At 35.4% G+C, this 26298-nt stretch overlaps 1 protein-coding gene across 9 annotated transcripts in view; it reads right to left on the reverse strand.

Annotated features, from left to right (window-relative positions):
* The window catches only part of LRCH1 (leucine rich repeats and calponin homology domain containing 1), a 133208-nt gene that overhangs the window by 52659 nt on the left and 54251 nt on the right, over nt 1-26298 (reverse strand). For all 9 annotated transcript variants that reach the window (XR_005102591.1, XR_005102589.1, XR_005102588.1 and 6 more), the window contains exons 2-7: nt 17379-17523; nt 14228-14354; nt 8095-8200; nt 7484-7620; nt 6267-6394; nt 4248-4332 (exon numbers count right to left, since the gene is read on the reverse strand). Coding sequence is in view for 3 of the 9 variants with exons in the window: in XM_037377087.1 (XP_037232984.1) it covers nt 4248-4332; nt 6267-6394; nt 7484-7620; nt 8095-8200; nt 14228-14354; nt 17379-17523 (728 nt within the window). In the remaining 6 variants the exon portion in view is untranslated. The remainder of the gene's footprint in view (nt 1-4247; nt 4333-6266; nt 6395-7483; nt 7621-8094; nt 8201-14227; nt 14355-17378; nt 17524-26298) is intronic.

Consider the following 26298-nt stretch of genomic DNA (forward strand, 5'->3'; position numbering starts at 1 on the left):
CTGAGCTGCATATTACAGTCTCTTTTTCTTTCCCTCCATGACTCTTCTCTGCTTTACCACTCAGCTTGTTAGTTTAACACCTAAAACAAGCAAGACTAACTTTGTAGGCTGAGGCAGTATCTTTTATTAGATTAACTGGTAGATCTGAAAAAGCAACATAAACTCCCAAGTAGACTAGCTTTTCTTTACCGACTTAAAAGTTCACCCATTTTTTCAGGTGTATTAACCGGTACATTGAAACACATCACTTCTATCTTTAAGCTTATCCTGTCTACGACGCTACAGGCTGCGGCCACACAAAGCAGCGCTGACGCTGGCCTTCACTTCTGTCCCATGCCACTATGGCTCTGCTGCTCTGCAGGACTGGCAGGCATCTGCTCACAGTGGGACCTGCTCACCTTCTCTCCTAGGTGAAGGTGAGCTGCAATAAAAACTGAGTTGAACTCAGTTTTTCTGAGTTCAGAAAAACTCCTGAGGTGAACTACAATAAAAACACAGTTTGCAGAAGAGGTCAAGTTCTTATTCTTCCTCTCCTGAGACGGAGAGCTTACCACTACAAGAGTCTCTCAGAGCTCTGCAAGCATATTTCCCAACAAACACACCGACATCGCTCATTCTTTAGATGCTCTGCGTTTCTGTTAACTTGCTACTTTGTACATATGTATTCCATACAAGTATTCTGTAATTATAACTGCTACAATAAATATATAGCAGTTTGTTCTATATCCTTTAAGATTATAAATTTCTAAGGAAATGGCATTTCTCTGTTTATCAGTTCAGCCCACTGTAACACAACATATGCAATGGAATGGGAGATTGTTAAATACAATCAGTTATTCAGTTCCACAGTCTCTAGTTTCTGGTAGAATTATGCCATTTTTGCTACCTTTATATGTTCATATTCCATACAGAAATTAATTTTTAAAATCCTGAAGCTAAGGGTTGTGATAAGTGATGGAGCAAACCTGCTTTGCTCTTAAAAAGCTGTATTAAAGATACATACAGTTATTCCTATTTGCCAAGAATACCCTGGACTTAACACATTTTGTAGATGTGAACCACCATAAATGTTGTTCTTTATGAATAAATTGCATGTTATTAACTCTGTAAATTCACTGGCTGTATTCTTCTGCTTAAAGAAAAAAAATTCAAAAGAATATTTGGGGACTTGATAACACCTTAGCAAAATGATTAAGTTTTATAATGAAGTGAATTAACATCACAGTAATGTTCTTATTAGTCAATTTTTAAAATAAATGTTAAGTTTTTAAATAAATTTTATTTTTAAATGAAACAAATCAGTATCTCAGAAAATAAACAAACCACACTCCAAGTATTCTAAGCACAAAAGTCACTAGTTCTTCTAGATCTGAAACAATGTCAATCCAACAGCTTTAAGAAAAAAAAAAAAAGGACATGTGCACAGTATAAATTCATTCAGACAACCAAGGTTACAGTGAAGTTCCTACTTTCTTTCAGGTTGTATCTCATGTGATATTTAAGCACTAAATTTAGTTATTCTAGATCAAAGATTCATGTTTTGTTAATTTCACAACTATAATTATAAAATATTACAGTAAAATGTTCTTATACATATTATTACAAGTTCTGAATACTAAAACAAGCAGGATTTTTTTTTCTTACCTGAAGTAACGCACAGAACTTTTAGGAAAACATTTTGGAGTATTGGTGTAAAAAAAGCCATGGGTCATTGAATTTGGAAACAGAAAATCATTACTTTAACAGGCTATGTCTCACTTTCACAGCTTACAGAATTCTGCAATTGATTTTCCAGGTGTTTCCTGCCAGTGTACTATGAAACAGAAACTACCCAAAACAGCCTGCGATAATACAAAAGTATTGCTCCTTCATAGCTGAAATACTGTATCTCACTTCCTCTGTCCACAGGTTTATTTTTATTCAGCTAGCCATAGCAGACAATAGACATAGAATCAAAAATACCTAACGTTATTCCAACACTGAATTCACAGGATGCATTTTGAAAGAATCCTGATATACTTTCTTACTGGTACTACCACGTCACTGTTATAGGTAATAAAGCAGGGAGCACACCTGGATCTTAACAAGTACCCTCTTGTCCTAATGAATTTTAACTTAAGGAAAAAAATAAGGCCAAAGGGATGTGGATAATGAATCAAAATGCTACGCTGTTCCTAAAAGATGTACATGAGTACAATACCTGAAAGCAGAATTTGCCTTCAAGTTGCTGTGATCAATTCTACAGCAACACTACAAGATATCTTTTACTTGAAATGCCCAAGATGACAATATCTCTGAAGAACTGATCCCGTAATGATAGCACCAACAAGCCAGATGGACATACGTGAATTGTTCATTTCATCAAGTACTCCCTCCTATGTATATGGACCCAAAGCCAATTAGCACGCTTCTTAAACACATTAGTACTCAAACAAGTGATTCCTTTAAATTACTGTTTTGAAGAAATGCAAAATGACATTGTAGTATTTTCTGTAAAAGAACTGAAACTCAGCCAGCACTAGCTTTCAGACTAAACTGTAGTTTGTTTCTATACATCTGATGTATTTATAAAAACCTTCCAAAAACATGTTTTAATGATCACTTTATGACTGGTTATTTAATGTTTATCTGATGTTTGGTGTGTAGATTTCTGATTGTAATTAACAATGTGTATGAATCTATATTTGCAACATGCTAATATTTCTTCCAAAATTCTCACGTGTAACACAGGTGTTAAAGAACGCATCAGAAGGACAAGCGAGTGGTGAATTTACTACCAAATACATTTGGGATTACTGACCTTAGCATCTATTTTCTCCTTAATAGTAGAGCAGTAGTCAGGTGGGGATGGAATAAATAAACAGTTTTCATAAAAAGCCTTTGTGCTAATAGAAATGTATTGGTTCACTATTGGTTGTCCTTAAAACATTTTTTGCAGCATTGGGATAGCTACTTTTTGATTACAGGAAAGATGATCTATTTTCCAAAGGTGTTATTTATAGCTAAAGAGGAAACTCTGGAATAACAGTTTCATTAATAAGGTAACTCAGCTTCAGGAAGTATAAGAATGGCAAAACAGTTTAGAAGTGTCTCTGAATGGACTGCATGCTCTTACAACTAGAGGGAACCATTAGAAGTCTGGCTGGAAACCACAATAATTCTGCTTCATTTCCATCTAGCAAGAAACTTGCCCAAACACTTGGAAATCCCTGTGGGCCTTTTTTTTTTTTAAGTGCTTTTGTATTTAGAAGACCAATCAGTGTGTAAGTAGATTCATTTTCAATCAGCTTTTTAGTAACTACAAATTCAGTATCTAAGCTTGATTCTTTACACATTTGTTTCAAAAGCAACATAACCTCTTTTCATCCAAAGAGGACAGAAACACTAAAGAATCAGTGTAAAATTAAGTAGCAAGCAGCTCATTCTTTTATTGTGACCTGAAAATTTCCCATTAGGTCAGACCATGAATCCCATTATTTGTACATTTTAGAGAGATCATCACTAAATTATATGGCAAATTATTTACTTATTTATCATCTTTTATTGTTTCACTCCAACTAGTTTTAGTGCCCTGTTCAGCTAAGCAGTGCCTCAGAAAAAAGGCCCAGGAAAGTCAGCTCTAACTGCTTAGGACAACATCAGTCTCAGAAAGCCATCTTTCTCTTCACTCAATCAGACAAAATAGTTCAGAAAAAAAATCTGATGGCTTATTTCCAGTACTGACTAACTGCCAGAGCATGTAAATGCATTAAGATCTGCAGAGTTTCTGAAGTTCCTACACTACAGCAGACTGGCATAACCATGACACCACAGAACAGACCAGGGCTGGGCACACTGAAGTCCTGCTAATTCCTAAGAGGAAAGGGTCATCAGTTGGAAAGAAAACATATGAGAAGTCAGGCATGTAACCTGTTAGGACATTTATTTCATTGGAAATAGCTGATGTGGATTCTGGTTTGGTCCTCATTCTCTAGATTATGTAAACTACCTAAAAACTGCATCATTGGTAGGCTGTTGACCACTTGTAAGCAAATTTCTCACTGCCCTCTCCAGAAAGCGTATAGAGAAAAAAAAAATAATCCCAATCTCCTTTTATCTTGATTTTAGCCATTTCATAGCTAGAAATTCATGCCAAGTATGTGGTTGCACAGTTCTGATGGCTAAAAGCATATTCACATTGTTACCCAATTTAAAATAAAGTCAAAATACAGGTCCTGGAAGCTGGACACAAAATTCGGGTAACTTACCTCTGTTGCTGACAAGCGTTTATCACCATTATCGCTACCAACACCTGAATCTGAGTCCTTTTTACTTGGGTATATGTCATCAATGCTAGATGTGAAATAAATAAATAAATAAATGAATGAATGAATGAATGAAAATCAATAAAAAGCCATCATAGTATTTACTGTTCGAATTCTGTCCTCGTTTCACTTAAAGCAAAATTCAAACCAGTCTCATGGTAGAGGGTGAAAGAGCCTAGTATGATCAAAACCTACAAATGTGCAATCTGGTGACAGTAAAATAGATCAGATGGAATGGCTGGTAAACCTAAGGATTAACCACACCAACAGAAAGAATCTGCTATAAAGCTTGCTTTTGTCTGTACACTAACTAGGCAAACATGCTTAGTTACTAGCTAAGTAGCACAGTAGTCTGAAGTCATTTAGCCATCGGATAAGCAACTAAACTACTTGAACTCAAACTGGAGTCAACTGATTTAATTGTAGCCACTGATGCATTAAAAATGAAATAGTATCTCCCTGGGGCTTGAAGTAATTAATAACACAGAAACCTCCTTTTGGTGCTTTAAAATAACTTTGAAATTTAGGTTTTTAAGAAAATTACTATAATAATGGCAACTGCTCTCTCTTCTGGTTTCATTACCTAATATGACCTCTACTTATTGTAAAGTACACTAATAGATACAATACTCTCATCACCTATTTTTTTTTAAATATGCTTTACTATACCCTCATTTGCAATTCTTAAAGCTGTAATCCTGAGTTCAGATTGACGCAGAAATTTAAAAAATAACTTTACCAGTCTGCACATGAATAAGCTATTTGATTAATCCTAACCTTAAATCATTTCTCAGTAAACACGAACGATTTTTCATAACCTGACCAGGTTATGTTTTTTCTTTAGAAGTGTGAAGTTATTCTCAAAATAAAAATTGGTAACTATCATGTGATAAAGCATTAGGCTGTTCATTACCGAGTGGTACTCTGTACCCTTACCCTAACCTGTATGCTCCTAGACAACAAAAATGTCATACACGATATGACATTCCTGTTAATTTTCTTGTATACTAAAAGAACAAAACAGAAAACCAGCAGGTGTTTCCCAAATGGAAAACTTACTCTTCATCCTAGATTCTCCCCACCTTTTGGCATTTATTTGATAGAAATTCATAAAGGTGTCTTCAAACATACATAGAGGGAAACAATTTGCTTGGAACCTTATCTGGGTAACTGAAAGGGAGATTCCGTAACAGGTTGTGGTGATTTTTTTCTGGGGTGTTAAGCATCACTGTTTGTACATACATTAACACTTTGTTTTTATTGGGTACTTCTCTCCAAAACCAAGGCATTATCATACTTTCTCTGGTTGGTTATATTATACTTCCCATTTAGCAAAGAAAGAGCTGGCTAGAAGGTGGTTTTCAATTAGTTGTGGAGATTCTGATAGAAAGGAGTTGCTTTGTATTTAGTTCCTGCTCTTACACCACAATACAAGATTACATTTGCTAGATGTTTGATGCAAGACATTAAAGATTTTGTCATTTATTTTGCTAACAAATTAGTACATATCACTTTAAAAGGGTCTCAGCACTCATGCGGTTTCCTTTGCTGGATGAGTAAGAAAAGCTTAAAAAAAGCTATGTGAGACGTGTAATAACATATAAATCACAAAACAACACAAGAAATGAAAATTTATTTAATATATTAATAGATTTACAAGAAAGTTCCAACACCTAATGATACTACCATCTGAATTATTCTCCATATATTCCAACATTCTACTAATAAGAGGCTAGATCTAAACTGAGGTTCACTTCTAAGCTTTTTCCTAATGTGCTGCTAACTTTAATCAGAACTGATTGTTAAAAATATTTTGTTCTAAATTCTCACAAGGATTTCATTGGAATAAAATATATTAAAGTAAAACAAAGCTCTGTTCAAGAAAGCATATTCTAAACAGCATCTAAACAAACAAAACTCTGGAAGCTAAAGATACAAATATATTTATATTTTCATACATACCTCTCCTCCACAGGTTGTGGCAAATGCTGTTGTTCTATGGCATTAAGATACAGTGAGTCTGCTGTTTTAATCTGACAGGCCTGTACAGTCAGGTATTTGAATATATGCACCTTACCCTTCGTACAAATCTGTTAAATAAGAAAAATAAGTTAGGTTTATAACTAGAATGAAAGAAATAATTTATTTCAAAAACAGATTTTATTCTTTTTTTTAAATTACTAAGAAGTACTTCAATTAATCAATTATTTCTACCTAAAAAAATCCAAATGAGGTTTTCACTCAAAGAATTACAATAAAATTTATCATATAGCCTACTATTAATCATAAATTGAATAATTATTTTCCAAAATTAGGCAATAATGACATTTAATTTATCAGCACAACCTTTATACTCTTAGTCAGTTGTTTTTACTAGTGTCCAAGCATCTTTATAGCACATTTCACATGCATTTTAGAATTTTTTTCTTTAACTGCACACTTCTAGCTCAAGTGCTTGCTGAGACTTGCACCGTATTTTTTGAGTTTAGGAGCAGCATCACCATTGGTTATGAAATGCATTTCTCCAATGTAATACAAACTAAGTATTTCAACAGTTGTTGATCTAGAACAGTTGTAGCTTTCAGAGATGTACTTTGAAATTTGTGTCCAGAAAGGCAACAATGTAGTTGTCCTTAAGCAGCAAGCACAGGTTCCATACATTTGTATCATAGTTTCTCAGCATGGCCTACAGTTCAGAACAGGAGTTTGATTCGTTTGCATATCACAATCTATAGATTTACATTATAAAGTAAAATAAATTTCACATGGCTTTTGTTCTAGACCATCTGCATATTTTTAAGTTAATAATAAATCACTGTAGAACCTTCTAGAACTGGGTTCTTATTAACAGAGAAAATTTATCCAGGAAGTTTCTCCCCTCTCTTTTTCAAAATCATATATCTATTCCAACATTAAGTTTCATATGCAGATAGTAAAGACAAAAATAGACAGGCAGCTAATAGAATGGAAATCTTCTAGACTTACGTTGGTTCAAGTGGTGCACAGACTCATACACAGAACATAAGGTATTTTCTATGCCTTATTTATATATCAATAACTAATGTCTGTGATAACTGTATTTCAGAAGCCTGCAGTTGCAGAAGATGACATTTTATAGGCTATAACTTGTTATCATCTACCCAATATTAAGGCACAATTTAAACATATATTTTACTTACTTGTGCTGGTGGAGACTGCAAAGGATTATTCTCAAGCAGCAATACTTGTAACTGCACCATCTTTCTAAAACAAATTGGAATCACAAGCACTTTATTGCAGGAAAAGTCGAACTTTACCAAGGGAAGCTGTACTAGTTCTAGAAGTAACAAAAAAGAGAGAAAGTGTTTTATCTCTTTATTTTATTTTGCCATAAAAGAATAAAATATTTCTGAAGAAACCTTCTTTTGCTTTCAGGAAAAATACTCAGGCAGGTGTAAGAGCAACATTTATTCCATACTGGGAAGTTAAAAGAGTGTTGTTGTTATAGAAGTGACATTAAATTTTAAAATAAATACATGGAAATAATTTCTTTCCCCTGAAACTCAGCTGACAGTTCCCATACTATTCACAGGTAAATACCTGTGCAAATTAAAAGATGTCTAGAATTATAAAGATAATTAATTTAAAAACCCTCACACTTATATTTAATGAGTACCACTGAAGATTATATTCTGCAAACTCAAAAGGAATAAATTTAAACATGAAGTAATTACTACTTTTTAATCTTGTTTACTTGCATGATTGAAAAAAAATGTTCAAAATGCTAATAAAAAGAGCTGACTGTTTTTACCTTGGGGTAAAACTTCGAGGTAATTTCTTCTAACATTCAATTCTTTTAAAGATTTCAGCTGGCCTATCTGCTGCGGCAAAGCTGTGATTTCATTACAGCTGACATCCTACAGCAAAATAGTAATAATACAAATAAGGAACTTTTTGGCTCCTAAATGTTAAATAATACAGATGTGAAATTGCAGATAATTTGCTATTAGTGTTGTAACATTTTATTAACCTGAAAACACGCAAAGATTTATGTCCTGTCTTCACAATGCAAAACTAGATAAATGAAAAAATGTTTACACATTAAAGCACAACGTGAACTCTTATTTGGAGAACAAGTTTATTTTGAAAGTTAATTTAATTTTCATAGAAACATTCAAATAAATCCATTTGCTTAAGTTGTTCTACTTTTTTGTTCTTAACTTTTCTTCATATGAAGAACTCAGTACAATGTTTATATAACTAAATATGTTTGGATGAAAAGTGTGGACCTGATTTTTTTAAAAGGGTTCTTGTTCTTCTGGAGGGAATACTTAAGCAAAATTGGAAGGGAAAAAAAAAAAAAAAAAGACAGAGGAAGCAGCAACAGAATTCTGTAATGATGCCCAGGAAAGACATATATTTGATTATCCCATCATGTAGTAGGCCATAACAAAATAGAACAGGTCTTGGTTTAGTATTATAAAAATATTCAACATATTATTGTAAAAAGTACTTCTAAACTGCCTTGACAGGTCCTAAGCAGGTCTGATATTGATGAGTAAATACAACTGGTTTAATAATATGGATGAAATTGGAACCCATCCTCATTTCACAACTCTTAAAAGAGCAACTGCTGTAATGTTGAGTTGAAAGTACTGGGTCTGGCTATACTGAGCATAATTTCAAGCACATAGTTTATATACAGTAATATTAGTGTAATAAATATTACCCTTTAAACACTATTGCTAACAAACTGCTACAAATACGTACTAAAGATCAGCTTCTTGGATTGTCAGTCTAAAATGAGAGAGTTTTCACATACTTGCTATCATTTTTGTTGCCAAGCAATCTATAATTAATGTGAAATCAAAAGCATGTTGAAACCTCTGCTTACATCCCAGAAAACCTGTAAATTTGAATCAAGTCCCAATTATGCTTCCATTCCTGCATTAAAAAAACGTTAAAGTATTTCAGAGTATGAAAGCTAAGTGGGGTAATACCAAATTTTCCTGAATAGCCAACAGAATACTTACAGGATACTCACTCCTATTCTTTAGATTGTTTGAAATTGATTCATAGTGTATCTGGGAGCTCTTAGACTACAAAATTTCTAGAAATCAGTCAGATTTCCAAGTCATCTCTTTGAAGATAGTTGATTTAATACTGATCAAAAGCATTACATTAATTCTTTATCTTCAAGTCTAAAAACTAGTTAACAAAAAATAATAGTAAAAGCAAAATGTGATCTGACAATGCTGCTTGCTGTATCAGACAATTTTCTTCATGTAACAGAATCTCACTGCTGCCAAAGCTTTTTTCCCTTACCAAAATACAGTCAGGAAATCATTCTAGCTTTTAGACAAGGAAATTAAAAACCCCAGTTAATGAGTGCATCTCTTGGCCAAGTTGCCACAAAGTATGGTTAATTGCACTGTTCCCAGGTAATTTATTTTTAAAGCTTTACTGTCCTATTTTTAATTTACAGGCTTTACACAGCTTCTTAATTAGATACTCAATTTTTAGAGCACAGAATTTAAATTTAATGTCACCTTGTGGCAGAGAAACTCTAGACCAAGTGCACTTATGCACACACATCAGAAGTAGTCAGGGAAAGAGAGAGAATTTTAAGGGAAGTGACAGGGATGGAGGGGGAGGCAGGGGGAAGGCTGGCAGTGTGTAGCCTCAAAAACACAAGTCCACTTACAGCCTTCCAAAACATCCTCCATAAAACTGATGTGTTATGACAGCACGTCAGCATTCACAAGATCTCTAGAGACAGTAGTATCCTTTATCCTACTAAACACTGCAGTCCAACTTTTTTTTTATTACTTTGTTTGAATAGCCATGAAAAACAAAGACCTGTAACATTATTTCTAGTTATGCTCGTGACTATTATTAGACTTCATGAGCATGTATGCGACAGAGACAATGTTTATCTTCCCCATGACTTTGCAGTAATGGAAGCAATACTATCAAAGTCAAATGCCTATAGTTTTCCAGCTGAGATTTTTTTAAAGGAACTATGCAACCAGCAGTTTGGAACTTCATGGACATCTGCAGCCAATTGAAGTGCAAATACCTACTCAAGTTCCAAGGGGCTAAAGTTTGCTGAAGGTCAGACTTCTTGCATTAATTCTATTTTGCTCTCATTGGTTATGCCATATCCTGCCATGACAACACAATTTCTCAAGATTAGAGAAATGCAATTTAACATTAATTTTTGTGTCATGAAACTCAGTGCTGTGAAAAAAAATTAAAATTATCAACAATTTTCTTTTGTTTACGGTAAAGTTTAAATGGTCTTAAACCAATAAAATTCATAATATAAACAGAAAAATAAATATGGAACTGTAGTACCATATTAACATATTTATTCACACACACACTGTTTATCCAAACCATCCAAATTGAGGTAAACTTCCTCTTTACATCTACTTTAGAACTTGGGACTCCTGACTGAGCTATTGTTCCTAAAAAGCACATTGATTCTGTCAGATCTTGTAACATAAAAACCATACTGAATGGTAAAAAGAAGTTACACAGTGCATGAGCACATGAATCCATTTAGGCAAAGCAGGCAGCAGGTCCCACTTGGTCAGGCTGCTGGCCCAGGTTAGATGAACGAGGTGAAGAACATAAATCCCAGCTGAGAGATTTAAAGGCTTTGAACATGAGACAGAAGCATCCCAGAGATGCAGAAGGCTGTTACCTGAAGAAGGCAGAAGTGCAATACTGCCTGATAGGGTGGAGAACAGAATTTTACTGTAGGTCTGATAGTTTGGGGTACAATTACTGAGCCATCTCTGCCTAATTACTTTTCTTTGATGGAAATTAAGTTTTAGTTTATCTTCACACCAGTTTTGCATTCATCCTTCTGGCTGACAGTAGAGGTGTGACTGAGTTACGCAGCTGCAAATAAAAGTAAGTTTCCCAACCAAATTTTCCAAGTAATTGTAATACATTCTGCAGGGAGAAGAATTAATATGTTATTTCAATGCTTTCAAGATAGCTGTCCGATCTATATAACCCAGAACTCTAAAATTTAAAAGAATACCTGAATATTTACTGTATGTAAAATCCAAGTCATTCTATGCAACAAGTGTTAAATTTATATAAATATATACACATGATCAAAAAATAACTGCCTACCCCATTTTGGAGGAGAGAGAGGGAAAATAGAGTTAGTTGTAAAGATCGGACCTAATTTGCAGCATACTACGCTTGTATCATGTGACTAAAGAGGTAAAATTTGTTTCAAAGATAACAAAATAAATAATCCATTTGCTATGTACACACAGATTTTACTGCATGCAGCCTATGAAACACTTTGGGAACATGAGGGTGCTTGGCAAAGTCCTGGTAATACAAAAACGGCATGCAGCCAGGTGGCATCTGTCACCCCTCAGGATCAATCCCCTAGGCCAGCTCAGCGCCAGCACTGCATATGTACCAAAACGCGAGCATGCCCTGGAAGAGGGCTGGATGGTGGTGCTGCTTGGAGGCTGCATGCTATTCACCCTGGCATTGCTCTCACACAGCTGAATGTTTTGTGTAACAACTGCAGTATGATGATCTTTTTTGTTTTCTTTTTACTCATTTTAGAACAATGATCACCTTATTATCTAAGCTGCATCATACTACATATGCCAATACAGATCCTGGCTCTCAATCCTACCACTATGTACTTCTCCCAATACATGACAGTTTAGTCATTTCCAGCAAAATGATGTAACTAATTTCACTGGAAATGTACCAAACAATCATGGTGGCAAGCAAATTAAGTAATCAGGTCATCTGAACAAACCATGCCCAATTTAACAAAAATTTATTACTCACTTCCCCTCCACCCGGTTCTAATCACAAAGAACTAACATCAGACCTTCTTCAGATTTCAGAATTCTTCTCAGCTACTGAAGCGACGTGCTACTATAGCCTCTCATTTGTAATCTTTTTAGAGTAGGAATTGTTGTGTTCTTCATGACAAAGGAGTAACACTGAAATTATACTTTAACTGGAAAACAATATGAAAATCCAGTATTGCAGAAGTTAATCTAAACATGATTTGTTTTAAAAAAACAATCTATCCCTACCTTCTTTGAGTATAATGTACATTTGATTTTCAAGCTTTTAACTTTTCAAAATTCTAAAATACAGATAATGGTTACTATTAAACTATATACAAACTCCTAACAACAAATGAAACTCTCCCAGCATCAGCAATGCTAGTTCACCTTACTGGCTGGGTCCAAACTTGAAAATGGAGGGAAATTAGAAAGTACTTCAGCAGCTATTTCCTGAAAATATTATCACAGGCATCAGTTAATACAACTAAAACAGGTGAATCTAACCAGACAGAATCAGGCTAAGTCTATCAATTATTTCACAAGTCCCTCACCACTAAGCTAGGCTACATTTAAGCTAGAAACAATCAAGACCTAACAGGTTCCAGTCATTGTTTATTGTCTATTCAGTCATCCTATCCCCTAAATTAGGATGTATTTAATACTGTTCATCTTTAATTATATATAAAACTGAAAACGTAATATTTTACTGAATTTACTTTAAGCACAACAGAAACAATGCTACAGCCTAACATTTTTTTTGAAGGTTAATATTAACTCAAAATATTTAGATAATCTAATTAAACCCATCACACAAAAAAATTAAAATATTTGGTAAGATAAACCAATAATGCTCACCAAACAAAACAAACTTGGTAGTCTTTAGCTCAGGTAAAACCCAGAAAGGAAAAGGTAACTACCCCTGCCATCCTCATCAACAGGCAGATCATTGTAATAAATAATAGAAGCCTGATATCACAGGATGCTGTATAAAAAGAATACCAGAAGGAAAAAGGTCCTACAACTGCCACTTCACATATGAAGAATGTGTAGCGGGACTGAGGCCTAAAACAAGGTCAGTTCAGTTTCTATAACATAGCTTAGTAGAAAACCTACTGTTATAAAAACGATGATATAATAAGCAGGCACTTTCAGGTACCAAAAAGTTGTGCAAGATAAATGCTGTCAATGGAGAATAACAGCAGCTGGAAGAAAATTCAAATATCATTATTTACTATGCATAAATTGCAATGTCAGAATGTAGTTTATTTGTCAATTTGTATCTTAAGAGGTCAAGGTGAACAGAAATAACCAGAAGACATAACACATATGCCATAGAGAATTCAGAGTCTCAGCCTACAATATAACAAAAGAGGAAGATAAAAGGGGGGAAAGAGAAACATTCCTTGAGATATATATTTCCCACACATAAACTTTGAAAAAAATGTGCAAATAAATTAATTTTAAGTTATGGTACCAAATAATGTTTGCCTTTTCAGATTCTCATTTACTAGACTATATTCTATGTGATCTACTGCTTGCAGAAATGATGGTGTGGACAGCTTTGAAAACAAGAGGAATATATTAATGTTGTAAATCTGTTTAGATGGGTGTTCTATGAAAGAAAGGTTGAATGACAAAAATAGTGAAATAAAATGAAAATGTACTGATAAGACCAGTATCGCTAGTGGAATGCAATATGATAAGCAGATAGTAATAACAGAAAGAAAGGAAGCAGAATGGGAGGGTGCTACAGAGCTGGATACAGCTTTGCAGAGCCTATGACAGACCTATGAACCCCGTACAGCAAAACAGGGAGCCAGTGTGGACAGTGAGTAAAACTGGTAAAAATGATGACCTTAGAAGCTGAGTTTTGAATGAACCAAGGGCAGTGATATTGTTTTGAAGGGTCCTGAAGAACACAAAAGGAAACTATTATTGTGTTACTACCCAACACACTTGAGAAGTTCAAAAGTTATTTTTTTAAGCCTGCATTATAGTATTAGCTGTTTGTTCAAATATATTTGCAAAGTGAATTTTACTATTTCTAGTTAAATACAAAGGAAGTAAAAATAAAAAAATAAAGAAAGATCAGTAACATACCAGTTCCATTAACTGTTTTAGCTGACCTATCTCTTCTGGAAGGGAACCTAGCTTATTGTTACTTGCAATTAAGACTTTTAGAGGAAGACCACACAGGCAAGCTGGCAAAGAAGAAAGCTGATTTCGACTGCAACAAAACAAAACAAAAAAGCCATCCATTAAAACCACCAGTGACATTCTACTGTATACTCACATGAAGTCCGAGAGTTGTAAAATTCCTTCATTTTCATCAGTCAGATTTTATGCAAATAAAATTTAAAATTTTCAAATAGCCATCATTAAGAAAACACTTGCATATAAAAAATATCTGCATTGCTGACTAAACAGTATTGTGGAATTTACCACTCTGGAAAAAAATGCATTATATCAGTTTAATAATATCTGGTTACAAGTCTGATTGTCACCTAGAACAGCTGTTTCCCTTCCTAATGAATACAGGAAAGCCAAGTGAGACAGTATTTTGCAAGGATTTAAACATTCCTACGGTTTTATGTGGCACTATAGTGGATGCCTTTTATTCCAACTAAAAGATAAATACATAAATTACAAATGAAATGGTTATTTTCTCAATTCCTTTAAAACACACTTATGGTTGAAAATTACTTGTATGATTCTATGATGTTAACTCAGGTAAATACAGCAAAAAATCCTGGGACTATCAATGGTTCATTTCTTTCCAACACTCATATTGAGCCATTTCATCTCGGTATCTTACTTTATCCTTTAAAAATTATTTTATCAATTATAAGTGACTGACATGCCATTTTATTCTTCACACCACATTTCTGAAAGAAAAAATAAGTGGGCAGAAGATTTTCATGAAGAAGACTTGCAAGGATAAGCAAAATTTGGTATAAAACTCTCAAAAGAGATTTAGGTTCTCATTCTAGTAGTAATTACTTCGGAAGCTAGAATTTAAAGATGACAAATGCCATGACCCTTTGTAATCTCAAGATGACTAAAAATATTAATCTCTTGTGATTTGTGGATCAATTCCCAGAAGAAACTTCAAGCACAACAGAATAACAGTTGAACTACTGTCTTTCCTAGAATATTTGAATGTTTTTTTAAATACAACTTTTCTTTATTATAGTTATTAATCTGTAGGAAAACAATGAACAGTAACTTAAAGTAACACCCCAGTAAGAGCCATTTCAGTTAGCTCCTGCATGACTGTTAGTGATCCAGAGAACGAGTATGCATAACTGAACTCTGAAAACAGATGACAAAAATTGTCCTATGTAATTTCAGTAACAGTCGCAGCATTGAATTCAAACAAAAGGAAACAAAAATTCAAATTCCACAAATCTCAAAGCATTTCTTCTTCAACTGCCCATCCAGTGGTCTGCTACAAAGCTGCGTACAAGATGTATATTCATCCTCCACACAACGGTTTCAAAACAGTTTATAGAGCAAACCATCATAATATAGAGACAGACAAATGAGAAATCCAACTACTAATCAAAGTAGTAAAAAAAAAAAAGAAACAATGCTTATTGTAGAGTCAGGATTCTCAATTCTAGCGTCTTTACAGAATCAAGTCACAACTTATTAAAAAAATAAGTAGAAATAACTTTTTAATAATTATAAATAAATTGAGGAAGCCTAGAATGTAAAAAAGTTACACTATGCAGCAGATCAGACACACCAAAAAAAAGTAAAAATCATTTTTAAGTTCTACAGAACTCAGAAGCAACCCACTAAGAGACAAAGAACAACACATAACCAGGGTGAGTAATAGAACATCATTAGTTTAAAAGGAACATCTTTAAATTAAACATGAACAGTATCCACCAAGGCCCAAACACTAAGTGTACCTCTTGGCATCACTTACTGATGTTATATAACATATGGGCTCTAACAGGCAGAAAAATATGGATTCTATATCTGTAGTATTTTTCTTGCCAAGCAGCAATATTTTTAGAAAGTCAAGGATATACTTCCTTTTTCTACAGACTGCTTATTGTGTTCAACTAACATGGTGGAAGGGCACATCCAAGTGAAACGTAGATTTTAAACTGAGGAAAATTATCTTACATAAAACATGAAAAGTTTCCTTTTATTTTGCCTAATTTACTGTGATACGTGATATTAACTCTGTAGTTATTCTGGTTTTGTGATGATTCACACAAATTCCACCACTAAATTGAAGTCTAATTCACCAGTTCACTATATTGAGTTATAGCTGGGTTCATTCCAATTCCTAGATTTACTAAAATGTTTTATGTAAACTTAATAATTTAATCCAGTCTTAGTTTCTTTATATATATATATATATATATCAAACAGAATTTCAATATACCAAGTCATATCCCTTATATGTATGCAGAAACTCAGGACGCACTATTCTGTTTCAATTTTTAGAGCCAAAATTAGTGCTCCACAGCTGCCAAAACTATAGTACAGTAACAACACAGGAAGGCTTGAGAAATACCTCAGTGTTTATAAAACTGATGATCAGGCCTTCATACCTTAAATTTCAAAGCCCAAGAGCCACTTTGCCCCCTCTCAAACTTCATTCTTGCAAACATCTTCATTACTACAGTTTTTACATACTCAACTACAAAGGAACCTCCACACCTTGTCCCAACTGAAAAAGCTGACATGCCCTCTCTCAAAAGCAAATATTCATTCACCTGCACTTTAACCAGCAGCAATTCTCTATGCCAACTAGTATTCACACACACTTTTCATTGAAAAGAGACAATTAAATAATTCTTTGCCACTTCCTCCTAGAAAAGGCAGTAACTATACTTTTGCATAATAAAAGGATACTAGTGATAAAGCATTACATTTTAATTCTTCATTCCCCATGAAAAAACATGAATCCTCTGTCTTTGCCCCTCCATCTTTTTAACCACAAAAAGTATGTCAAGTTTCACAAAATTCACCATCAGAAGGGAATTAAAAGAATCCAACTCTGCTGATGTGATTAGCATTATGAATTTCTTCTGAATAGAAGCATAAGAGAAAGAAAGGGGCCTTTACGACACCTTCATACAGAGCTGGATCTACAGCCAATGAGTTTTTGCATTACTGTTTCCAATAAAATGAAAAGTGGACTCTGTTATTCCAGAAACACATAAAGTGCAGACAAAAAAGCTTTACACATTTGCAAATAAACACAAAGATGTGGCAAAGTTAAACTTACCTCAAATTTAAGTAAGTTAGCATTTGCAAGTTTACTATGGCATCTGGTATAATTTTAATACAATTGTGGTATAGATTTAGTGTTTCCAGTGACACAAAATGGCACAACTCCGTAGGAACCTCAGTTAATCTATTCTTGGATAAATCTGAGAAGAGAAAAAGAGAAGGTACATTTTTGAGCCACCAGAAAGATACACTTCTTTATTAAAATAAATTAATAAATCTAATCCTACAGTAAGACAGCAAATTAAGCCAGTGTTTTTATTATGCAAAATAAAACTAGTGCTAACTTTTACAATCTTGAAATGGAATAGACTGCATATAAAAGCAAACATTCAATTAAAATTTATTCAGTTTAATAAAAAGTAATTATTTGCAGGACACAATATGCTGAGGAAATACTTGCCAACAGAACCAAGTGTAGATTCCAAAGTTCATCTAATATACCCAAAGATCTAGCCAATACACATCTAGACATCTGCAAATAACAATAGCATTTACAGAAATACAAACAAGGATTATATCTTTAATTTCTTTAAATAATAATACAATAGAAAAGTTATTTGGATAACTCTTCAAACTGACCTGTATGTCCTACACCTTAATCAATTATAAAAGAATGGTACCTATAATAATGGTGAAGACCTTCAGGAATGGATTTGATATAAGTGTATACAAGACAACAATGATGGATTCCAATTCCCTAAGTGAGTGCTCCTATTCACAGAACAACAACTTTTGATTTTTGACCAGTTATTCATTCCTTCTTATTAAGCACAGAGACACAAAAAAAAAACCAGTAGAAAGAAACGTTAATGAGCTTTGTTCCATAACAACCACAATACCAAAAATGAGGTATCATAATACTGATGTGAGCTTGAGTCATAAAATAATAATGCGTGCCAGTGTTCAACTGAACTAATCAGGTTCAATGAAATGATTAAAACAGTGTTGCAGAACAAACACCTATTATCATCAAAACCCACACAAATGCCGCCTACCCATACCACCAGACAGATAACCTGACCTGAAGAATGGTCACTTCTTGTAAGGTGGAGTAACAGGAACGTACATAGGCAAAAAGTGAAATGTCTGATGGGAAGGATACAAGGCACTTAATAATCTCGTCACTTCTTCACTGCTGCTATTTTAAGCCTCCTCCCTGACCCTTCAAAGAATATTTTGAAGCTTACTTTTTTAAACTACATAAAGGGAAAAGCAGCCAAAGTATAGCAGATACATTTCCAGAGTGCCAATGATCTGACTCCTCTTTTTAGGGCCTTAAAGAAATATTTGCTTTTGTGAACAAACAGGCAGAAGCCAGAAGATCTTTTTAACTTCCTTTGCAGTTCTAGCCTTGTCAGTTTGCTGCACAGAGGCACAGCTTGAGTTGAAAATTATCATCAGTAGTTCATCATTTTTATTTTTGTTCCTGTCTCCTGCAATGTGAGCTGAAATTCAGTGTACTCCATTCCCCTTGTCAGTTTCCAGTTTGCTTCACCCCATTGCTTCCAGCAAGAAGCTGGTTTCATTATTCCATCCTCGACCGAGACAACGGCAACAGCCTGCAAATGCATTGAGAGCAGCCCTGCTGACCCAAATTGGCAGTATGGTTGAATTGAGCACCTCAGCTGAAATTATTCACTTCTAAGTTACTAATAACAGCAATGTTTCAACTGCTTTGCTTTCTCTTACTAGGCTTTGATGGCAGTTAGATGCAGCATTACCCCAGCTTCTCCTTTCCTTTACTTCTGCCATCAAACTAAAGCATTCCCTACTTCAGTGAATGTTACTACTGTTTCAAAGGGAGAGAAAGTTCTTCAGTGTTCCTCTAATTTAGTGCTTTAATCTTCTACTGTTTTCTGTTTATCATGAGAGCACTTATTTACTAACATGACAAAAAAAAAATACCCCTGCTTCCCTCTCCTGCTGCCTTCCCAGCTATGTTTATTATCAGCTATTAACAGAGGACTGCCATGCTATAACTTTTGAATCATGTAGAGGATTTTCATATTTTACAATTTGATTGCAAAGAAGAACTTACCTTTTTTTAAACCACACTTTTCTGCAGTGACGTTGCCACATGCATACCACTAGTTTACCCCTTTAAAGCAGAAGGAATAGCAAGATCCAGAGTGAATTGAACTTCAGGCCTAGGCTGAAAACAACCTGCATGGCACTGCATGGTACACAAAAAGTAACACCTCATCCTTCATCTGATCCTTGTCAAATGATACACAGATCAAAAACTGGGAAGACAAAAATGTTACATGTTCTCAAGCTATTAAAACTGCAGCCTGCTGTCTTAACTCCATCTTCATGCCTCTTCTTATTTACCTTCGCATCGAATAAAAGGGACTGTTGCCACAACATTTGACTTACTCTTGAAAAATTCTAGTACCTCAAAAAAGTGGAACAGCAACTAGATTGACCCTGCTCCTATAACAGACATTACTATGACTGTAAAATGCCTTTTTTTTAAAAAAAAAAAATTACTATCCTTTGTTTTCAAGGGCTTTGTCAATCTGAAGAAGGACAAAACAACCACAAATGATAACAGACAGATTCCTTCCTGTCATCCTCAGGATCATAGGTTATAGGACAACCTACATACACAACAAAGGAAGTCAATTATTTGTTATTATCTAGTTATCACAGTGTAAGATCATTTCAACACTTTTATCTATTGTTGCTTCCTAAATAATAATAATAATAAATCTAATCACAGCATGAGAAATAAAAATTATACGTTGTATTTAATAGCATTGCAACATAACTTAACAGAAAAAGCAGAAGCTTGTTACTATAATTTACTGATAAGAGGTACCTTTAATACCAAACCTGAACGTATTTGAGATTGAGAAACAGAGTATTGGAATGGAATCTGACATACAGAATGTTCATCATATTTTTTAACTATAGCAATATTTTTTGCCAAAAAACAGCCTTCCCTGATCAAATGGAAGCAAAAGAAGAAAAGAGATTCAATAAAAACAATCCTAGAATGAATGTGAGCCTCTGAACATGATGCAGTGTGAAAAAAGCCTAGCAGCTTTCAGATGTCTCTGGAAATTCCATACAGAAAAGTGCATGTCTTCAGAAATGAAAACAGCCTGCCTAACAATTTTGTATTGCACCCTAAAAGAATAAACATGTACAGAAACCTCTGAAGGTTACATAGTTATTTTTTTATTACATTATATGAAAGTACTTTTGCCTCAGATTACCGCATCTCACAATTAGTCTGTATGTATTTCAGGTTTACTCTGGTTTTTAAGTTATAGAACAAAATATCAGGGTTAAGCCCCTACAAAACTGCAGAACCTTTTGAACGCACTGAGAAAACCAGTACACATGTATCTCGTTTCTGTCAGAATTCATAACCTTTCTGAAAAATATTTTGCAAAGGCTTTCTTGGCTTCATTATTTAGGAAAAAAGAATGCAGAAACCAAAGTTTTAAACAACTTCTGAAAATATTTTAAAAATACATAAATAATTAATTGGCAAACCTTTATTGTCTCTCTGTAATTTTTTAACTCTGCACTTCCCAAATCACTAAGCTACACATTCCCCTTGCTTCGTTAATTTGAAGAATAATGCTTCAAAGTAATTAATAATAATGAAGTTACTGTACAGACTAGCTTTTGCTACAAAATAGAAACGAGCGGAGGGATGGAATTTGCTGGTGTTTAAAGAAATTTTGATTAATTTTCTTATACTGTCTAACACAAAGGAGATCTAAGAAATTAATGAATTTATGATGGCAGAAGTACATTTCATGGTTGCCAAGACACCATAGGTAGCTTTCACATGAAGTGACTATTTCCTTTAACTTCCATCGTGAAATAGGTGTCACAAGTATCAACAAATGGAGGGGGGTCAGGGAAGGCCATGCACTGGGAGCGAGCTTTTTGTTTTAAATGAAATACACTATTCATTCATTATTTGTGACATCAAGACATTTTCAAACTACATCTGGCTTCACTTCATCTTTTCCTGCCAAGAACAAGTTTGTTATAAATCCAAAATAAAGCAACAGAACACACAAAAATAAGCAAGCCGGTATAGAAAAATATTAGATGGAATCTTGATCTTTAAATCAGCACAATTCTGGCGCACTGACATGGCTTTTGTATGGGAAGTGTTACTATGTTGGAAGCTAGACAGGAACTACACAAAATAAGCACTTCCTTAGCTGGGCGCAAACAATAAAAAGCAGAAAGTTCAGACTGGTACGTAAGCATTTAACAGAAGACTCCAATCTTTGTTTGGTGACTGGCACACACACCAGTGATAACCGACCCCATCCTTGGGGCAAAACGTTTCAATTGCTGAAGCTCTGAATATGCCACAATGAAGTACCACCACTGACGAGGATCTTTCTGACTTCATGCTTTACAGGTAGATTACCAGCTGCCACTATACACATATATAATCTACATAGCATAAAACACTGTCACTACAAAAAGGCATTGTCAAACTAATCAGAATACTACTAGAAGTCATATAGTTACATTTCTTTCAGTAAAGTTACCAAAGTACTCCAATTTTCCTACCTTCCAGTTATTAACGCATTATTAAATAAAAATTGCAGGCTATTCATGGGAGAGCTAAATAATTTAAGCCTTTAATTCATTACATAAATATGCATATGCACTGCTACATCACAAATCTTAGCCAAGAATCATGATGAAAGCAGTTCATTAAAAAGCAGTGATTTACAATTTTCAGATTACAGAAAAATTCACTGTAATTTTACATTTCTACCACACAAATCTTCAGTAGACAAAAACTGGAATTATGCAAGTAAGCATCTACCTACCACTGAGCAAGAGATTTTATACATATAACGAAATACCTGTATTTGAGATGGAGATCTGAATCAAGAAATTGAGAGGTAAAGTCACCCAGACAACCTTAACTCCAGCCCACCAAGTTCCTATTTTTGTAGTCTTCAGCACTTACTGAATGAAAGACAGGAGTTATTTTGAAGAAGCTATTTGCATTTGTACTAAGACACCATTCAAGGTATTCAAATGAGATGTCTGGATTGGATTTGACAAAGAATTCAAGCAATTCACTGTAAGATCCTAAAAAAACAGTAAGTTCAACCACAATTTCATGGGAAAATTATATAAGTAATAAGAATGCTAGGAAATTCATAAAGAAGTCTATATATGACATTACACAACTGTATGGAACTTTACCTTTTATACTGTAAGTTACCCATATTTTTATTAGGCTTTTAGGAAGCCAGTAATTCCGTATTAGCTAGGTATATCTTCATTGATAACTGAAGCCACAAATTGATAGCACTTCATCTTGGACAACTTTTGAAATATCAATTTAAGCTCACCTCAGACATCTGGCAACACTGCATCCCACCCATACTTGCCTTGGCAAAGAAGGCAAGTGATCTATTATCAATGTAATTGCACATATCAGAATCAAATAGTCAAAGTTCTCTAATGAAGCAATTACATCATTCTGGCCTATACCCCATTTTTCCCCCTAAATGGTAGGAAAATGCAGCATTCCATAGAGAGATGCTATATATTAGTCACAAAAACACCATAATGCAACTATAAAGTGCTATATGCTTTTAAGGCATGCCCTACAACTTGTCACATCTAGCATAGTGGCATAGCATGTCTCAACTGCTTGCCCTCTCTACCTGCCAATATTCATGAATAATGTCCTGGATGTACAACCAGCTTTTACTGCAGTTGGCAACCTCTACTGACAGTGATGCTACATAAATTAAAAAGAAGCAACAAAGACTTCCACTGACTCTGGCATCATAGACTCATTTAGGCTGGAAAAGTCCATTAACCCAGGACTGCTAAATCCACCACTAAACCATGTCACTAAGCACCACATCCACGTGTTTTTTAAATGCTTCCAGGGATGGTGATTCCATCACCTCCCTGGGCAGCCTGTTCCAATGTTTGACCACCCTTTCAGTGAAGATTTTTTTTCCTAATATCCAATCTAAACCTTCCCTGATGCAACCTGAGGCTGTTTCCTCTTGTCCTATCACTTGTTATCTGGGAGAAGAGATCGACCACCAACCTGTCTACAACCTCCTTTCAGTAGCTGTAGAGATAAGGTCTCCCCCAAGCCTCCTTTTCTCCAGGCTGAACAATCCCTCAGCCGCTCCTCATCAGACTTGTTATAAGACATCAAACGCATTCTGGTTTGTTCATGACAATTACGCCACAAAGAATGCATGGCATTTCTTCACGTAAAAGATGTTTCTATTTATTTAGCAGACAGAAGAACAAGTAACAGAAGACAAAGAATGCCCAATAAAGTGAAAACGACTCTGCTTCCATATAAGAAAAAATACAACATAGTAGTGCATGGACCCAATGTTTTTCATTCTGAAACTACAGTTTTTAACAGACTGAGGAAAAAAAGTAGCTCCAATGCTGATTCCCAAGAAAGTAATCGCTACAGATACAGTCAGATGAAACAATAACATTTAGACACTGATCAACACTGCTGAGCCTAGATGGACAACTGCTGACTCATGTAGAACGTGCACCTATCCCAGACAGTTCGACAAAAAATGTACAGACTTTGCAAGAAAAATATTTTGAACAGATTATGAAGCAACACTGCTGTTTCACACACTTGCTAAACACTACCTTTTAGAGGACTGTCAGCACAGTTTCCTTTTCCATCTGTCTCCCATTGTTAACCTAAGAACTAACATTAAAAATCTCTACCTCAAAGCCACAGACAAATTAAGATTACACTACAGGTGTAGCAAATTTCGAAGTCATCATACATGTACTTTAGTATCCACTTTTCTTATCATTAATATTATGATGATGATGATGATTTAACACATTAAAAATTTTCCTTTACCACTTCGTATGCGAGTTCTCTGGTTCTTCCCTATTCAGTGTCTTGACATAGCATTGTATGTGCGCAAGTTAAACAGCTGGCACTAGTGACAAACAACACAACACTTTTCTCGGTGTCACTGATGGTTAGTATGAACCTAATTTGTTACTTTTCAAAGTAACAACTGTAGTAGTTATCATACATATTCACCACAGTTATCAGAGGGAACCTAGATGTGGGGTTTCGAGGGAGAAGGAAAAAAAAAAAAAGTCAGGACTGAAGAAAACCATCCCCTGGAGTCTGGCAGAGCTGTCACCACTAGAGGGGGACCTGATCTCACAGGCTTGGCCAACAACGGTGTTTCTGTAAGTTTCCTTCTTTCAGAGACCATTCGCAGCATATGAAAAGGACAGAGACAGGAAGGTACACCTTACAACCACCCCCTGGCACTCCTATAAATGTATTGCTCACCACTGTTTTCAAAATAGGACAGATGAGGCTATTGACTCGCAACCATCACTGTGGGAAGCAAATATATACACTGACCTCTAATGGGGTCAAGCCCTTAAAAAAAAAAAACAAGTCTATTCTGAAATAGTCAAGTTCAAGTACATTTCTCCAGCCTTTCTTCAGATGATGTAAGAATCTGAGGTATCCTTTAGCTCTCTGCAGTACAGTTATAGCAACATTTGGCCTATTTCACACAGAAGTGGAATTTAAATTTAGATGATACATTTGACAAAGACCCTGTCTGCAAACTGATTCCACCCCAACAGCCCTAATCTACTCTGTTTCATCCATCACTCCGTTATGGAATACATAGCTTACTTTTCTCCAGTGCCTTGCAACCTCTTAGTAAAGCACAGCCAAGTGTAAGAAACATGCATGCTGCATTTCTTCTCAGGTAGTGCACTAACTAGCCTGAAGCAATCCAATAGCATAAACAATCTCTCCCAGACACCAAAAGTTTGAGCAAATGTCACTTCAGGGTCTTCTGCTTCCTTTAAGTGAAATAAGGGATGGGGGAAGGAGGGAGCAAAAGGGTAGCATATCCTTGCTATTAGCTCTGCGGCACACTCCAATTCCAAGGAGACAAAGGAAATCTCTCGGCAAGAAACATGCTCAAAACAATGTCACAAACCTAAAAGAATAAAGAGAAGGTTATTACAGCAGTCTGCCTCATTATTGCAGCTGCCTTCAAATGGCAACATAAAACATTTAATTTTCTCCTTTATCTCCTATTTCTTCCTCTTTGGGACAACACAGTTCAGGGTCAGGGTTGAGACTGGCAGAATAAAAGATTCCTGAGGGGACTCTGTTTATATACTGAAGATGAACCTGGTATTGGAAGTGCTAAGACTCCCTAAAAACATACTATAACGCAACTGGATTCTTCCTGCAGCTCTCCATGTAGGTACAAACAGATTTGGGACTGTGGTGGGTTGACCTTGGCTGGCCACCAGGTGTCCGCCCAGCTGCTCTATCATTCCCCCTTCTCAGCAGGACGAGGAGAAAACACAATGAAAAAGCTCATGGGTGGAGGTAAGGACAGGGACATCGCTTGCCAATTGCTGTCACAGGCAACACAAACTCGACTTCGGGAAATTAATTTACTGCCAATTAGTGACAGAGCAGGATAGTGAGGAATAATAACAAAACTAAAACCACCTTTCCCCACCCCCTTTCCACAGGCTCAACTTCACTCTTGACTCTCCTGCTTCCTCCCCCAATCCCCACCTCTCCCAGTGGCACAGGAGGATGGGGAATCAGAGTTGTGGTCAGTCCATAAACACTTTGCAGCTGCCACTTCTTCCTCTTCACACTATTCCCCTGCTCCAGCATGAGTTCCTCTCATGGGTTACAGTCCTTCATGAACATCTCCAACATGGGTTCTTCTCACGGGCTGCAGTTCTTCAAGAACTCCTCCAGCATGGGAGGACAGGGTGCAGCCCTTCAGGAACAGACTGCTCCAGCAAGGGTCGCCCACAGGGTCACAGGTCCTGCCAGAAAACCTGCTCCAGCCTGGGCTCCTCTGCACCAGCCACAGATCCTGCCAGGAGCCTGGTCT

Source organism: Falco rusticolus, chromosome 2, assembly GCF_015220075.1.
Source record: "Falco rusticolus isolate bFalRus1 chromosome 2, bFalRus1.pri, whole genome shotgun sequence".
Taxonomy (NCBI): Eukaryota; Metazoa; Chordata; class Aves; order Falconiformes; family Falconidae; genus Falco; species Falco rusticolus.